This window comes from Oryctolagus cuniculus, chromosome 9 (assembly GCF_964237555.1).
Source record: "Oryctolagus cuniculus chromosome 9, mOryCun1.1, whole genome shotgun sequence".
Lineage (NCBI taxonomy): Eukaryota > Metazoa > Chordata > Mammalia > Lagomorpha > Leporidae > Oryctolagus > Oryctolagus cuniculus.
The window spans coordinates 102887842-102905194 of NC_091440.1; the positions used below are offsets into that span (position 1 = coordinate 102887842).

At 56.6% G+C, this 17353-nt stretch overlaps 2 protein-coding genes and 1 long non-coding RNA gene across 22 annotated transcripts in view; all 3 read left to right on the forward strand.

The window, feature by feature from the left end:
• The window catches only part of LPAR5 (lysophosphatidic acid receptor 5), an 18593-nt gene extending 12931 nt beyond the window's left edge, over positions 1-5662 (forward strand). For all 4 annotated transcript variants that reach the window (XM_051850173.2, XM_051850171.2, XM_008259735.4 and 1 more), the window contains exon 2: positions 2118-5662. In XM_051850173.2, the coding sequence (XP_051706133.1) occupies positions 2333-3442 (1110 nt within the window). In that variant the 5' untranslated portion in view covers positions 2118-2332 and the 3' untranslated portion in view covers positions 3443-5662. The remainder of the gene's footprint in view (positions 1-2117) is intronic.
• Positions 5663-7790: 2128 nt separating this feature from the next.
• Positions 7791-11794, forward strand: LOC138843857 (uncharacterized). The gene is made up of 2 exons (XR_011378977.1): positions 7791-7861; positions 8413-11794. It is a non-coding gene; the product is annotated as an uncharacterized lncRNA (long non-coding RNA).
• Positions 11795-13887: 2093 nt separating this feature from the next.
• CHD4 (chromodomain helicase DNA binding protein 4) overlaps positions 13888-17353 on the forward strand; it is a 33335-nt gene continuing 29869 nt past the window's right edge. For 9 of the 17 annotated variants that reach the window (XM_051850174.2, XM_051850176.2, XM_051850177.2 and 6 more), the window contains exons 1-2: positions 13888-14173; positions 15018-15198. In XM_051850174.2, the coding sequence (XP_051706134.1) occupies positions 15099-15198 (100 nt within the window). In that variant the 5' untranslated portion in view covers positions 13888-14173; positions 15018-15098. Of the gene's footprint in view, positions 14174-14658; positions 14884-15017; positions 15199-17353 lie in introns of those variants that run through there. The other 8 variants (XM_051850179.2, XM_051850180.2, XM_070049314.1 and 5 more) reach the window with 2 other exon arrangements.

Consider the following 17353-nt stretch of genomic DNA (forward strand, 5'->3'; position numbering starts at 1 on the left):
ATATTCCTATTTTATAGATGAAGAAGTGGGGTTAGATCAAACAATCAAGCTGGCCCGGGCTGCTGTGACCACAAACCCAGGACACCCAGGAGCAAGGGTGGATGTGATGAGTGAGGCTGGGCTTGTGTACTGTACTCAGGAGTTTGAACTTTATTCTTTAGATAACGGGGAGCCAGCCGAGCACCAGGTCCAGGGGAGTGCTCCATGGTACTTCTTCTTCTCCTTTTCTTAAGATTTATTTATTCGAAAGGCAGAGCAACAGAAAGAGGGAGGGAGGGAGGGAGGGAGAGAGAGAGTGAAAGAGAGAGAGAGAGAGAGAGAGAGAGAGAGGTCTTCCATCTCCTGGTTCACACCCCCAGGTGCCTGCCATAGCTAAGGCCGGGCAAAGCTGAAGCCAGGGGTGCGGAACTCCATCTGGGTCTCCCATGTGGATGACAGGAACCTGTACTTGTGCCATCATCATCTGCCTCCCAGGTGCATTATCAGGAAATTGGATCAGAAACAGAGTAGCTGGGACTCAAACCAGGCACTGTGATATAGGATCCCAGATATAGGATCCCACTGGGATACGGGCATCCCAAGCAGTGGCTCAACCCCGTTGCATCTCAACCTCTGCCCCAGGAGAGCCAACATACATTTATTTATTTATTTTTAAGATCTAGTTGAAAAGCAGAATGACAGAAAGAGAAGGGGAGAGAGAAAGACTCTGACCCTCTGTTGGCTGGTTTATTCCCCAAATGGCTGCAACAGCCACATCTGGGTCAAGCAGAAGCTAGAAGCCAGGAACTCCACCCCGGTCTCTCACACGGGTGGCAGAGGTCCAACTACTTGGGCCATCTTCCACTGCCTTTCCAGGTGCATCAGCAAGAGGCTGGATTTGAAGTGGAGCAGCCAGGAATGGAACTGGCACTCTGATATGCGATACGAGCACTGCAAGTGGTTGGCTTAACCTGCTTAACCACAACAACAGTTCCACAGCCAACATTTAACCCCAGGCAGGACCACTACTGTGGTGTAGCTGGTAAAGCCACCGTCTGTGGTGCCCGCATCCCATATGGGCGCTGGTTTGAGTCCCGGCTGCTCCTCTTCTGACCCAGCTCCTTGCTAATGTGCCTGGGAAAGCAGTGGAGGATGGACCAAGTGTTTGGGCCCCTGCACCTATGTGGAGACCCGGAAGAAGCTCCTCACTTCTGGCTTCGGATCAACCCAGCTCTGGCCATTGCAGCCATTTGGGGAGTGAACCAGCAGATGGAAGACCCCCCGACACCTGCCTCTCTCTCTCTCTCTGTAACTCTTTTACAAATAAATAAGTAGGGGCCGGCGCTGTGGCACAGTGGGTTAATGCTCTGGCCTGAAGCGCTGGAATCCCATATGGGTGCTGGTTCAAGTCCCGGCTGCTCCACCTCCTATCCAGCTCTCTGCTATGGCCTGGGAAAACAGTAGAAGATGGCCCAAGTCCTTGGGCCTCTGCACCTGCGTGGAAGACTCAGGGGAGGCTCCTGGCTTTGGATTGGCACAGCTCTGGCTGTTGCAGCCAATTGGGGAGTGAACCATTGGATGGAAGGCCTCTCTCTCTCTGTGTTTGTAATTCTGACTTTCAAATAAATAAAAAAATAAATCTTTAAAAAAAAAACTAATAAATAAGTAAATCTTTAAAGCCAGGCAGGGGCAGGCGGTTACCCTAGCACTTAACATGCCCATGTTCTACCCTGGACTCCTGGGTTTGGTTCCTGGCTCCGGCTCCTGACTCCAGCTTCCCACTAATGCAGACCCTGGGAGGCACCAGTAATGACTTGAGTCCCTGCCACCCACAAGGGAGACCTGGGTTGAATCTCAGCTCCTGGCATTTGCTAAGTGACCCCTGCTCTCTCTGCCTCTCACATTATTTTAAAAAACAAAAGAGACAACCCCAGGCAGCCTCTAGAATCCGTGTATGTAACCTTGTGCTATTTAGTTGTGCTGTGGGGAAGTTATTTTGGCCAGATGGTTAGGCGATGAAAAACTTGAGCCTAAGAAAAAGATTCAGGTCGTCAGGCAGGTCAGTGAGACAAATGTGTGTTATGTCTGTGGCCCTGTCCCCGCCTAACTCTGACTCCTGGTTTGCTTTCCTCCTCCAGGTCTTCACTGCTGATGACGCTGTGACCAAGGCGTCCTAGCCGGGGCGGTCGCCGGCCCCTGCTGCCACGGCCCACCTCTCCATGCCCTGCCCCTGCCGCCTTTGGGACCCTCTCGCTGCAGCCTGCAGACCCTCCTGCTGGAGGTGAATGTGATGCCGGGCCCTTGGTGCGCCCCATGACGCCTCCAGCCTAGCTCCCCTTCCCACCTGGGCAGGATGTTGGCCAACTCCTCCGCCAACACTTCTGCCAACAGCTCGGCACCGTGCCCTGACTACCGGCCCACTCACCGCCTGCACCTGGTGGTCTACAGCCTGGTCCTGGCAGCCGGGTTCCCCCTCAACGCCCTGGCCCTCTGGGTCTTCCTGCGCGCGCTGCGCGTGCACTCGGTGGTGAGCATATACATGTGCAACCTGGCCGCCAGCGACCTGCTCTTCACCCTCTCGCTGCCCGTGCGCCTCTCCTACTACGCGCTGCACTACTGGCCCTTCCCCGATCTGCTGTGCCAGACGGCGGGCGCTATCTTCCAGATGAACATGTACGGCAGCTGCATCTTCCTAATGCTCATCAACGTGGACCGCTACGTCGCCATCGTGCACCCGCTGCGGCTGCGCCACCTGCGGCGGCCCCGCGTGGCGCGCCTGCTGTGCTTGTGCGTGTGGGTGCTCATCCTGGTGTTCGCCGTGCCCGCCGCCCGCGTGCACAGGCCTTCGCGCTGCACCTACCAGGGCCACGAGGTGCGCCTGTGCTTCGAGAGCTTCAGCGACGAGCTGTGGAAAGGCAGGCTGCTGCCGCTCGTGCTGCTGGCCGAGGCGCTGGGCTTCGGGCTGCCGCTCGTGGCCGTGGCGTGCTCGTCGGGCCGGGTCTTTTGCACGCTGGCGCGGCCCGACTCCACGCACAGCCAGCGGCGACGGAAGACCGTGCGCCTCCTGCTGGCCAACCTCGTCATCTTCCTGCTGTGCTTCGTGCCCTACAACACCACGCTGGCCGTCTACGGGCTGTTGCGGAGCCACCTGGTGGTGGCCAGCCAGGCGGCCCGCGATCAGGTGCGCGGGGTGCTCATGGTGATGGTGCTGCTGGCCGGCGCCAACTGCGTGCTGGACCCGCTGGTGTACTACTTCAGCGCCGAGGGTTTTCGCAACACCCTGCGCGGCCTGCGCACTCAGCGCGGTGCCAGGACCTTGGCCACCAACGGGGATCGAGGGGCGCTCGCTGAACGGCCTTCAGAGATCCACATCACCAGGCTGGATACCACCAGTCAGGGGCTTCTCCAGCCGTCCGGCCCCGGGGCGCCCCTCACCCAGTGTCCCCAGGATTCAGCCCTCTGAAAGGACAATGCATCTTAATGCACGCCGCCCGGCCCCCAGAGCCCTGGGTGCAGGCTGGCAGTCTGTGCACGTGGACCTGGCACTTGGACTTCCGGGTCCCAACGTCAGCTCTGGAATGCAGAAACACGTTGGTGTGGAAGCTCAAGGGTCCCAGGAAAGGAAGAGTGCTGCTGGGGATGGCTTCTTTCAGCAGGGGTACAGCTGAGGACCCCTTCTCCCATTGGAGGGAAACATAACCTTGAGCCAGGCACTGGCTAAGAGCTGGCAGGCAGGACAGAAAATGGGGACCTCAGAGTTGGATGGCTGGAGGGTCTGAGAGCTGAAGGGCCTCCGGGCTTTGGCACCAAGCTCCCGAGAGGTTCTTTCCTTTGCTCCGGGCCAACCCGAGGGCCAGCGTGGCCACCTGCTCTCCTTTCCACCTAGGCTTCCTGTGCTCAGCGTTGAGCAACACACCAGGGTTTGTTTATTCGACGTGGACAGGATCGTGTTCCCTCTTTCTTAGGGACTTGTAACAATTTAGGCCTGACACCCTACACGGGGACTTGGGCCAGAGCTCCCCCCCAAATCCTAGTCCCTGCTCCCTCTTCTAGGTCGTCCATTCTGGCACCACCACCCTTTCAGGGCGTCTCAACTCTGGGTTCTTAATTTTCTCTCTCTTCTTCTCCACCTGCTTTGTCCAGAGTAAGGAGAAATTTTTTTGTACTAAAGCATCAGAACTCAAAATTTTTAGTCTCAGACCCTTTTCACCGTCTTAAAACTGAGAATCCCAGATAGCTTTCGCTTATTCTTTGTTCTTTGAGTACTTAGCCATATTAGATGTGAAACAGGTACTTGGAACACAGAAATACACAAACGCACGTTCCAATAACTGTGAGAGCGACAGTGCCATCGCACCTCGTGAGGCCTCTGGAGGCTCCACTTGTGAGGAGTGAGGATGAAGGCACACGTGATCTGGTGACCTCAGGGGCTTCATCAAAGAGTTGGTCTCTGGATTATGCTTTGAGAACCGCTTGCCTTAGTGTTCGAGTTCATGTCCAACTTCTCCCAGGCCATCGCAGACATTTGCAGTCTTCATTTGTGCGGGCAGAGGGCAGTGCTCAGCAAAGTATGTGCTAATCAGAGGCCCTAAGGCCTGGGGTTTCCTGAGAGCTGCTGGGGCTGGCACCCCCAGTGGAACACTACCTACGAGCCCTGGGACGGGGTGAAGCTAGGAGGGGAGGGAGGGGGCCTCTCTGCCACAGCCAGGAGACAGCTCACAGGGAAGTAAGGGGGAGACACGACGGGAGCACAGGAACCGCTGGGCTGTTCTTGGCGAGCTGGAGGCAAGGGAACCGGGCCATCTACTGTTTCCTTTTCTCCTCACCCAAGTGGGGCGCTGGGAGGGGCTGTAGAGCTGCTGCTTCGACACCTTCAGATTCTGAGGGTGGCGAGGGCACTTGTTGCTGCACACCGGTCCTGTATGCATTTCTGTTCCTGTCTCTCAATGCTGTGTGCTTCTCCTCTCTGTGTGTTTTAGTTCAGAATAAGCCTTTTGTGTGTGTGTGTGTGTGTGTGTGTGTGTGTGTGTGCACACGCGCGCGCGCGCGCCTGTGTGTTTCTGGGAGTGCCACAGTTGGAGATTTACTGGGGTAAAATGACCCCTGGTGGCCAAACCCAGGAACTGACCCAGATTCCTCAGACGGTAACCTCCCAGCTGGGTCCTTTCTCACCTGGGTGGAAGTTAGACGCCTGAGCCAGGCCCTTAACTCGCCCTGCACTAGAAAGAGGCCTGATGGGTCGCACCTGCTCCATCCTGCTTCATCCTCAGGGGTCAAGACTAGTGCTCTTTCTACCCTGAGAACACCAATAGTTTCAGATCTCATTGTGGTCCCAACTCTCAGCACTTTGCCCTATCCAAACTGAACTGAACACAATTTTCCACAATTACTCGAGTACTCTTATGTGCAGGTTACACGAGTGAATTCCAAAGTAACTCAAACTCACCACATGTGTCACCTTCTAACATACCACGTAATGTACTTATTTATTTATTTCCCCTTTCACAGCTTCTCGCCTGTCTCCTCCCACCCATCTCCCTAGGTAGAATGTGAGCTCCGTGGGGGCAGAATGTTTGTGTTTCGGTTTTCTAATGAGATCCCCTCCCAGACCCCTGCCCCCTAACACCTAGAACAGTGCCTGGCACAGAGGAAGTGCTCAATAAATATTTGTTGCATGAATGGACAGTCATCTCTTGCTGTGAAGTAGTGTGCAATCTAGCAGGGACCACAGAAAAGACAGTGATAACAGTTATGCAAGACAGAAGATGCTGAAGCGCAGGGGAAGGCGCTGGCCCTTAATTTAGAGGACAATGGGCAGCCCCTGAAGGTTCTGGGTAGGCTTTTGCTCACACGGACGCTGCGTGTAGGGAAGCGAGGTGGGCCGGCTTTAAGGAGAAGGGCTGTCCTTGGAGCTCCTGCACCAGCTGGGAGAAGTGTGCCATGGTGGATGGGAGACGCTGATGGGAGTGGCTGCGTCCAGTGTGACATCTCTGGCGTTAAAGCGCTGCTGGGTTGTTACCCACATTCATTTGCAAAGGGTTCCCCTGTGAGAACAGAGAGGCGAGAAGAGGTTGTAGGCAGAGGAGGACTGAACAGAACCCTACAGGGAACAGGCTGGGGAGGGTTAAGATCTGTCGCAGTCATCACTTTCCCAGGGTTCCCCACAATTCCTGAGCGAGCTGTATGAGGGAGGCAAGATGCAGAAAATCCAGGTCCTGGAGCTGCCTCCTGTGAGCTGCGGGAAAACCCAAAGGAGGGGAAGAAGAAACATTTGAGAGGCAGGGCCAGAGTCAGAGGGCTAACAGGATTTTAAAATATGCTCCTGTATGGCAAGACTTCAACGTAATGCGTACGGTGCAAGATCTTATTTAATTACTACACAAACCCTCTGAGTTGGGGACACTGTTCCACCTTGGAGAATCTGAGGTCTTAAGGTCCCCCAGGAGGAAGTGGCTCCCACACTCCCACTCTTTGCCGCCTGCTTTTCCTGGTATTTCTCCCTTCCTCATTCCTGGCTCCATTCTGTACCACCGCTGGTTTCTTCTTTGCCCCTCAGGCAAGGCCACCTCTCCCGACTGCCCGTGTCCCTGTGCTGTATCACCTCTGCCCCCTCTTCCCATGTTCCTAATCCATTTCCCTGCCCTGCCCTTCCCGGGGACACAGGCAGGCTGCACCCCATAGAGGGCTCAGGGAGAAGTAGCCTGTGGGTGGCACACAGGCAGGGGGGCTCAGGCTTCCTTCCAGCACCCCCCCCGAGCTCCCAGGCAGTCCTCCCACTGCCCATCAGCTAAAATGGGGGAGCAGGCTGTCTCCTGGTTCTCTAGTTCCTGGACATCTGTCTCCTTGCAGGATACATCATGCCTCGTGTTGGAAGAGGAACAATCATCGGTTTGGGAAATAGGAACCGGCTCAGAGAACGAGGGCAGAGGCGAGGGGTCCTGAAGCAGGGCGGAGATGCTTCCTTCTCGGTCCTGGCCATCCTGAGGGAAATCCCTGCCACTTGGGTGCCTGGGAAGAAATGGGGCAGATCTCTCACGGAGCCTTGCTCCTCCATTCTTTCAGGGGGAGCCCTGGGGGCCAAGAGCGATGGGTGTATTCTCCCCGCGCTCTCCTCTCTAGAGGAACTCTGAGTGGACGGGAGCGAAGGTGGAGTTTGTCACAGGAAGTCTGGGAGCTCTCAAGGCTGGGAGGACTGGAGTCAGACCATCTTGAGTACTAATTTCAGCTGTCACTTCTTGGCAGGGCCATTTCAGCCACTACTGAAACTCCCGGGAGCCTCTTTCTTCGCCTCTGTGAAATGGGGCTTCTAATCCCCACGTCCTGGGTCAACGAGATCACCTCTGAAAGTCTCTTTAGGGGCCCAAAGACGTGTGGTCTTTGTCCAAGGAGGGTATGGGAGGAGATGCCATGGGCAGAGTCTGCTTGTGATGCCCAAGGCAAGCTGGAAGGCTGCAGGACTCCAGGTGACGCCTCACCCGGGGCTGGGCTGCCGCCACCACCACTCGCAACCAGGGCCGGGGGCTGGGGCCCGAGCCAGGCTGGGCACGGCGCCAGGGCGCCAGGTCAAGCGGTCTCCAGGGGCCGCCCGCCCCACCAGCCTGAGGTCCACCCCACGGGCCTAAGGGCTAGGTGGAGAAGCGCAGTTGGAAGAAGAGGGGGTTCGCGGAAGAACCCAGTCGTGAGGAGAAGGGCAAGGGAGGCGGCTGGAGGGGAAGCAAGGGCCCAGGCAGGCACGGGGTGGGGCCGGGCGAGGGGCCCGGGGCAGCGGGGCGGGAGAGCGCCCGCGAGGGAGCGCGCCGGCTGGGGGAGGAGGGACGGGGAGGGAGACCGGCGGCGCTGACACAGCCTCGATGTGTGGAACGGGCTGGGGTTTGGCCCACAGGTCAGGCGTCTGGCAGTATTATGGGATGGAGAGGCCTTAGGAGACAGGGAGAGTATTATGGGCTGGAACAGCCTTAGGAGACTGGGAAATATTATGGGCTGGTGAGGCCCGGCTCCAACTGGAGGCGGGAGGAAGGGGTGCGGGGCGGGAAGGGGGGGTGGTGGTGGAAGGGAGTATTATGGGCTGGAGGCCTCCTGCGACCAGAGGCAAGAGTATTATGGGCTGGCAAGGCCTTCGGTGGCCAGAGGGGGGAGCAGCGGGGGATGGCACCGGCTGCATGTGACGGAGGGGGGGGCCAGGTTGGGGGGGTGGCGAGTGGGGGTGGGGAAGCTTATTATGGGATAGCTCTTTGTACCTACTGCGGGGACTGCTTCTCCAGAAGATATTATGGGATGTCGCGTATGGGAGGGGGAGTGGGGCTGGGGGGATTATTATGGGATGGTGGTGCAGGGTGGGGAGGGCCCGAGGAGCTCTTCTCTAGCCCCCCACCCCTCACCCCTCACTCCTTTCCCAGCCTCTCCAAGGTCAGCCTCCTCTCGCCTCTCTTTCAGAGGGACACCTGAAAGCCATCTCCTTCCGGGCGCACCCCCTGGGCGCCCCGACTCATCCTGGCATCTCCCTGACTAGCAGCCTCCTCCGGGTGCCGATGGGCAAAGGCAGCCCCTGGGGACCGGGGAGAAAGTCCCGAAAGCCCCGAGGTGGGGCTGGGGTGGCCAGGGGCTCCTTCCTCCCACCTGCACGACGTCCTCTCTGGCTTTCTAACCCCTGCTGCACTCTCCCTCTCCTTCTCCCTCCCTTCCACAAGTGGGGGCCCTAGAGCCACCTCCCCTCCCCCTCCCCTCCATTTCCTCTCCAGCTCCCTCCACAGCCGTAACCAGTAAAACAGGCGGCCGGCTATTATGGGATGGCTGCTCCCAGCAGCTCTGCAGGGAGGGGGCGGTCACCGCGGAATGTCTCTTGTGGGTGGCTATTATGGGATGGCCGCCTCTCTTTTGGGGGGGGTGGGGGCTAGCGAGGAGGATTATTATGGGATGTGCCCTGCACAGCTGGGTGGGGCTGTCCAGGGTAGGTGAAGCTCTGGGGAGGAGGAGGGGGAAGGAAAGGAAGGAAGGCGCTGGGGAGGGTGGGGTGAGCCCTGGAGCCAGACCTGAGGCCTGGCAGGAGTAACTGGCTGGAGAGGTTTCTTTGGTGACAGCTGTTTGAAGGGGCCCCTGGGGCAGGCTCAAGGGAGCCAAATCTGAACCCTGGGCCACCTGGGTCCTTTTCACCACTTGGTGAGCTTACAGGATGCCAGCCCAGGACCTGCAGTGCCTGCTGGAAGCAAGACCTTCCATGTGCTTGCTGGGTGGTACACCAAGGGGACCACAGGGCCCAAGGACTCCTGTTCCTCTCTCACTTCTGGGGTTTGAGGCTTAGGACAAACACTCGGGCAGGGGGTGTGCACAGGTTGCTTTGCTTCCATGCAGCCCGTCCCCAGACCCCACAGGCTGTGCATCCTGTCCAGTGCAGGGTCATGTCATTGGGACTTCCTTGTGTTGTCTTTCTGGTCCCCGTCTCTAATGGAGCATAACACTGTGGTCCCTCGGACCTCTTAGGAGCAGGGTTTCTCTGGCTCACAGAGAACAGGGATGCAAGGAGAGGCATTGTACAGCATATGCCAGAAATTTCATGGACAACCTGTTATTCAAGGTTCTTTTGTACCATGGGATGGAAACAGAATTCTGAGGCAGGGTGCTGCCTCCTGTAGTGCCAGCATCCCATATGGGCACTGGTTCGAGTCCCGGCTGCTCCACATCTGATCCAGCTCTCTGCTATGGCCTGGGGAAAGCCAGAGAATATGGCCCAAGTGCTTGGGCCCTGCACCTGCACGGGAGACCCAGAGGAAGCGCCTGGCTTCTAGCTCCTGGCTTCAGATCCAGCGGCCCACGGCTGTGGCCTTTTGTGGGGTGAACCAGTGGATGGAAGACCTCTCTCTCTCTGCCTCTTCCTCTTTGTAACTCTGCCTTTCAAATAAATAAATATTTTTTTAAAAATCTAAGGCAATTGGCTGGGGGGGGGGGAGGCGTCCTCCTGGATGCATTAATTAGGAGATTATCCTACCCTCAGTCTCTGTGGGCCAATCATGTCAGTGTTTATTTATTAAACTTATCTGGTAGGGTAGCATGGGGCTAGAGTAGGAAGGGGAGCCCTGGAAGTATGAAGACCACAAAAGCAGCAGGCATACATCCTGGTTCTCTGGAACTCAAGCAGAGAGGAAGGGATTTGACCTTGTCCTTGTGGGGGGACCAGGGAAAGGGGGGGGAGGAGAAGTAAGGGAATACAGGGGTGGAACCTTAGGGATGGGGGCCAGAGAGAATGTGATGGGCAAAAGGTGCCAGTATTGTACATCACAGACAAGATGCAGGGACTACCTACTTAGAACTCCTTAGGAGTCATTGTGGTAATGTGGTATGTGGAAGACAGGAAGGGTTTGGGGCAGATGCAGAAATCGACACAAGGGAATTTGAGGTCCAGTGACAGACTGGAGCCCCTAGGGAAATGTGGACAGAAAAAGCCATAATGGGTGTCTGGAAACTCCATGTAGGCAGAAGAAACTCATTGGGAGGAGACACACCCACGTTGTATGTCTCCTCTCCCTCATTGCAGGGCATACATGTCACCTCTAGTCCTCTGTGCACGGGGGAGGGTCTGCGCAAGGGAGGGGCCCAATATCGATGGCAGGAGAATTTAGTGAGGGACACTACGGCAGCCTTGCAGAATACGGGAAATGGCCACACACCACAGCGACGGCAGCAAGAGGGTGGTCCAGGAAGTTGGAGTGGATGTTGGAAAAAGAAAACACGAACTTCAAAGGTGACAGTGGGAACTTCTGGCGAGACCTGAGGTCTTTGATGCTGCAAACTCTGGTCCTAAGAAGACAGTTCCATGGGGAATACAGTCAGGCAGGAGCTGGTGCAGAGACCTGTCAGATGCATCCCTGGTGCTCTGCTTGGGGGAACGGGACTGGGAATGCTGAAAGCAAGTTCTTGTCTCCCCTGAACTCGCTTCTTGTCAGTTCTCCAGTCCTTTGGGTCCTGAAGAGGTGAGGACCATCTGGAAAAGCCCGTTCTCTGGGAAATTGAGCACAGAGATGGTTGTGAGGGTCAGGTCACCCGCTTCTGGCCAGGAAGGGCCCTTCCCATGAGCACGTTCAGGGTTCTTTTCCATCTTCCCCACTCCTGCAGGGCAAAAGGCATAGGAGAGCCAAGGGACTCCTTCTCTTGGCTTAGGGGTCAGGGGCAGCCAGGCAGTGGTGTTGGGACGTTAGTTTTCATGCAGGTCCTGATTCTCCCCAGGTCAGGAAGAAGGAAAAATGGATAGACTGAGGACCAAAGAGTTTTAAGATTGGTTTCTTTCAACTCCAGGGCTGGGTTCTCAGGGTGACAGGAGAGAAAGCACAGTTGGGGGGGGGGGTTGTTTATGTTGGAAGGCTACCTTGTAGCCTAACTGAATGAAGGCATTTTGGAATGTTGACTACAGATGGGGAGGGGAAGATAGCGAACAGTGTACAAGTAAGATTAAAAAAATTTTTTTTTGTTAATGTTTTTGAAAGGCAAAGAGACAAAAAGAGACAGATCTTCTATCTGCTGGTTCACTTCCCAAATGCCCACAACAGCCAGGGCTGGGTCAGGCTGAAGCCAGGAACCCAGAACTCAAGATGGGTAGCAGGGACCCAACTACTTGGGCCATCACTTGCTGTCTCCCAGAGTGTGCATTAACAGGAACTGTACTGGTGGTGGAGCTGGGACTTGAACCCAGGGACTCTGACATGGCAGGCAGGCAACACAAACTCCAGCCCATAAGCACGGTTTTGCTCAAAAGGAAGGAGCTCAACAGGAAGAAGACGGGGGCAATTGAAAGTATTATGAGACTTCAGGAGATAGAAAGAAGAAAGTGTCTGAAAAATATGAGATATTGAGGATAAATAAGCAAGATTTGGTGTTCAAGAATAGAGTAAAATTCTGGCATGCTGATAAATCCCTTAAGAAGGGAGGATGTGGTATACGTTTCAGAGTTTTTTTTTTAAAATAAAGATTTATTTATTTATTTGAAAATCAGAGTTACACAGAGAGAGAAGAGGTGGGGGGGTCTTCCATCTGCTGGTTCACTCCCCAGTTGGCCTCGATTGGCTGATCTGAAGCCAGGAGGCAGGAGCTTCTTCCAGCTGCCCCCTAGGTTTTAGCACTGGCACCCTAGGTTTCAGTATTAAGAACGCTGGAAGAAGCAACATTGCTTTCCAGTTGAAGTCTCTTAGGATGTAGGGAACAGATAGGAGATTATCTGGAGCAGTCATCTGTAAGTCCTTTTGGAATACTTTCTAGCCTTTTCTAGAAGGACCTCCAAGAACTTTGCTGATACATGATCTATGCTGAGACCAGTTGGGATTTGTTTTATCCTCCGAACAGGAAATTGGGAAATGGCAGTTGGTAGTTCTCTCTTGACACAAGGGCATTCTAACTTGTATCACAGTTTGTGTTTCTTTGGGTTCTTAATGGTGCCAGCTCTGTGCCTTGCTAGGTACTCTGTCAATAAATGTTGAAAGGATGTGAATAGTGGGGAGAGGAGGGAGAACGGGTCTCACTGGGGTCTTGGTGTGTTAATATGGCAGGACCCTCAGGTCACAACGTGATGGTATTCCACCCATAGGAGTGGACTGAGAGTGTTGGTCAAAGATCCCGGACCTGAGAGGGGTGGAGACAGGACGGCTGGAATGTTGAGAAGTAGTCTTTGGATGGCAATTTGTGATTACTGGGGTGTTCTGGGGCAAATTAAACTTTATGTAAATGTTTCATCTGATCAGCATGGTATCTGGTTAGTCTTACTCAAAACTATGAGCTGGAAGTAAACATCTGGAAAATACTTGGATTTTGGTGAGACTGGGGTGGAGCCCTAGGTTGGTGGTGCTCAGCTGCTGAGTGTCTGGAAATGACCGGATGAGGGAAAATAGGGTCTTAGACATCTAGACATCAAGAAACTGTTTATGCCAGGATACTGCTCTGGCCGAGGAAGGGAATAAGGTGTGTGCAAGTGGGGGCGGGTACAGGGCAGTGTGGGTAGCCTGTCTCTCCCAGCTCTGGGTGTTAGAACAGACTGACAGCTTCTGCAGGTGGGGGAGGTAGGCACAGGAGTATTATGGGATGCCTGGCTGAGTGGAGATGGAGCATTATGGGATGTGACACTGGGTTGTGCTGGGAGTATTATGGTATGTCTGCTTGACCACAGGTTCCTTGAAATTATGGGATGTCAGGGTGTGGGTGGGGGAGTAAAATTATTATGGGATGTTTTTGCAGTGTTAGGAAAGGTTAGATGTTCATCTGGGGGGGTGACAGTGGGGCTGCTGATCATTATGGGATATCTTTTTGACAGGGGGGGAGTGGAGCTAGAAGGAGAGCATGAAGGCTGGGCGTGGAGTTGTAAGCATTCTAGACCCTAGCCTTCTGGGACTGAGGGCAGCTCTAGGGGGTTGGTTATTATGGGATGTCAGTATAGAAAGTGGGAGACTGATTATTATGGGATGTGTGTGGGAGGAGGCCGAGTGTCCGTTGTAGTATGTGTGTGTGGGGGGTGAGTTTCTGATTATTATGGGATATCAAGCTGGGGGTGGATGAAGGGTGGTTATTATGGGATGTCTGTGGGGGGGTGGGGATGAGTATTATGGGATATGAGGCTGAAGTACTGGGAGGGGTGCTTATTATGGGATGGCCCTGGGGAGGGAGAGGTGATGAATTATTATGGGATGTTAGCATTAGAGCCAAGAGTGAAGAAGTTGGCAAAGGATGGTTATTATGGGATGTCAGAGAGAGGAGAGGGTTAGTTGCAAAAGGCCGGTAGTATTATGTCAGCCGCCCCCCCACCGCATATATGTATAAGGAGTGTGGGGGGGAAATCGGTGTGTGTGAGTGTATGTGGGGTGTCCGTGTGTATTATGGGATGGCCAGGAGGTGGGCGGTTGCCCGGGTGACGCGCGCGCGCTCGCGCGCTCTGAGGGGGCGTGGCCAATGGTTGCCTGAGCGACGAGGGGGCGGGGGTTGCCCGGGAGACCTAGGGAGGAGGGTGGCGGTAGTGGAGGGGGGGTTGGAGTTGGTTGAGGTTATTATGGGCTGTCCGTGGGGGGGCGGGGCCTGTGCGGTGGGATTTCCCGGCCGGTGTTTCGGGCCCTTTAAGAGGCGACGCCGGAGCCGGAGCCATTTTCCCCCCTTCGGCCGCGGCGAGGAGGAGCCGGAGCGGGAGTGACAACCGGCCGGACCCAGCACGACCTGCGGCGGCTCGAGGGTGAGGAGAGTGCCGGTTTTCCGCAGGGACGCTCCCCTCAGCCCGACAAACCCCGAGAGCCATCCCCTCAGCCGCTCCTTCCTCGGGCTCCTCAGACCCGCGGACCGCCCCCTGCCCTGAGGGGCCGACTCTTCCCTTCCCTTCCCTGCAGGGTGCCTGGCTTCCCCCCACCCCCGCCCCGCTCCCCGCGACCCCCGGCTCGGGCTGGGTCTCCCACAATGCCCGGCGCCCGCCCCCTCGCCCTTTGCTCACTTGCCCCCCGGGACACGTGGCCCGGCCCCCTTCCGGGTGGGCGCTCTCCTGCCCCCCACGTCCCTGCCTCCGGACCCCCCCACCCCCCGGCGCACCCGAGCCTCCACGCCCCCCTGGTCCCCGCGGCTCCGGAGCAGAACCTGAGTTGTCCCAGAGGACAGCCCTTGGAGAGCTGCCCTGTCTGGGAACTGGCCCCTCCCAGGGCGCAGGGAGGCGCCCCCCCACCCCCAAGTGACCTTGTGTCCCCGAGCGCCTCGCCGCCGGCCGCCTCGCCGCCCCCCCAGCCCGCGCCGCGGTCACTCGGACCCCCTCCCCCGTCACACCCTGCTTGGGCCGGGCCGGCTGCTCCCCTCCCCACGCCTGCACCAGTCTGTCCTCGGGGGCGTCGCTGCCTCTCTTCGCGGGGGCGCTTGTTGGGGCGCCGGCTTCCGGGCTGCCCCCGAGGAGTGTGGAACTAAGTTCAGCCTGAGTGGTTCGGGTGCCCTGCCGGGGTGGCTGGGGTTGGGGGGGTGGCGGAAAGAACGGGTGGGGGTGGGGGAGGGGGCCGGTGCGCGTCACTGACTGTTCTCTTTCTCCCCCCTCCCCCGCACAGTGACTCGGGCCAGTGTAGAGGGCCCCAGGCCGCAGGCAGGAGCAGCTGGGCCGATTCCCTGGCCGGGAGCAGCGGAAGGGGATGGCGTCGGGCCTGGGCTCACCGTCCCCCTGCTCAGCGGGCAGTGAGGAGGAGGATATGGATGCACTTTTGAACAACAGCCTGCCCCCACCCCACCCAGGTAACACCTTCCCAGGGGCCCGGGGGCAGGAAGGAGGCCTTTGTGCCCTCCCTAGTGACTGCGAAGGCAGGGCGTTGTGGCTGGCTGTGCAGAGCCCGAGGTGGAAGGGCATCCGAAGGGAGTGGTTCCCTTTGAGGAGCTCTTGTGTGAGGGGGGTGGCAGCCATGCGCCTCCCGGGCACCACGGGCCCAGATGCGAGCTTGCTGCACCCGCTTGTCTGGAGGAATGCCGTGCAGTTCCCGGCTGAGGGAGCTCTCCCGACTGGCAGGCGTTCCCTTGCGTGGGTCTGGGGAGCACCGCAGGTCGCTGGGACCCTGCGGGGGGGGGGGGCTCTTTGGGGGTAGTGGAGGCGTTGGAGGGTGCAGTCGGAGGAGCCTGTGGTCACTGCTGTGGGAAAGACAGAGGGAGTGTTGGTTGCTTGCTATCTGATTATTTTTAGCTTCTGATCAGTTACCGGTTTTCTGTGCTGTTTCAACTGTGTGAAGTTTGAATCTCGCTCCCTAGCAGGATCTACAGTGCTTCTGGCAAATTGCTGGAATGTTTTGAGTGGGGCTGTGATGGGGCCTTGGGGGGGGATTTAGTAGCCTGAGGAGCCTCCCATGAGGGGGCAGGAGGAGTTAGGGCCCCTCTCTTCTCTGCCCAGTGGCCATGAGGCTGGCTTTTTTCCCTAGAGGCTGCTTTTTGCCTGTGATGTAGCCTGGGGTTTGTGCTGGCAGTGTCTAATGTTTGTGTGGGTGTGTTAGGGGTTGCGCTATCTGTGTTTTGGGGTGGCTCCGTGAACTGGCCAAACCCGTATGGTTATAACCAGCCTGCCCAATTGGAATAGCCCTTCTCTGCCCTCAGATGAGGGCTGATGTCATGGACCTCGGCGCTGTCTCCCTCGTCCTCTCAGAGCCCCTATCTAATGCACCTGCTTGTTTTCTTGACCTCTTTTTTCCCTTGAGGGCCATGTTTCATCCTCTCTGCTTCTACTTTTCTGACTGTGGAGCCCACTGGTCCTGTTTTATTTCCCATCAATCGTTTTCCACTTCTGCCTTCTCTCTCAGCTGCAGCTGGAAGTTGAGGTGGTCCGGGAGAGATGCTTTCGTATCTGGCATTTTCTGAGTTGGAATTCTTCACATCGAGCAGGTCATTTAGGAGAGGGGTCAGTCTTGTTACTGGGTTTCCCGGTATTGGGTCAGAAACTTAGGCTTGAGGTTCATTGCTGTGCAGAGCGGGGTTTGCCTTTGCCCAGGGTGGGGGCTGGGCGCTGGGGGTGGGTGGCAGCGAGGTGAGGAGAGCCTATCTTTTCTGTGCTGGGAGGAGTAGTGGTGCTGTCTGGCCACGGTTGGTTCTGCATCTTGGCCTCCCATTGGGCCCTTGGTCTGGGACTGTCCCCCAAATTGCTAGCAGTTGTGCAGGCTTCCAGGGTGAACTCTGCCCCAAGCTGCAGCATGACCCAGTTTTTCCACTTGCCACACCCCATTCCTGCCCCTTTCCCAAATCTCTGTATCTCAGCCGGGTTGCCGCTCGCCATTTCAGCGTGGTGTCTGAGAGGTCTGGGAGTCGTCTGTGGATGGGAGGATGTCCCCCTTGCCTCCGTGGCTTTGTCCTTGTCTCTGAGATGTGGGTGGTGATGGAGTGATGACCTGGGGATTACTGGAGAGAAGCCCTTAAGAAAATGATTGGGGCTGGTGTCCTATTCCCATGGGAATGTGAGGGGCTTTTTTGTACCTGGCCTGATCCTGGGCTGAGTCAGAGGGGGAGGCTGATGGGGCTTTGTCCAGCCTAATGTCTTATGTTCCCTAGTATATGGTTAACTCCAGAAGGGCGGAGCCAGAAGCATTTAGGGGGGAGAAGGGGGAGGGTCAGGAGCTAAGCTCCTTGTGGTATTGAAGGAAACATTGTTTCCTATCACTGTCTACCTTCTTAAAATTTGGGGGCTTTGGACATGGCTCCGGTGTTCCTGCTGGGACTTTGGATGGGGTCAAGGAGGAAGCCGAGCGCTTGCAGACTTCAGCTCTGTCCCTGGTGACGGAAAACCTGATGATGGTTGGAGGAGTGGTCCAGTCCCTCCCAGAGTTTGACCCTTCATGTGTGTGTTGGTGTCCTTGGGTTTCCTTGCCTAGGACATAGGTGTGACCTCTCAAGAACTGGGTCATCCCAGAGTAGGTGT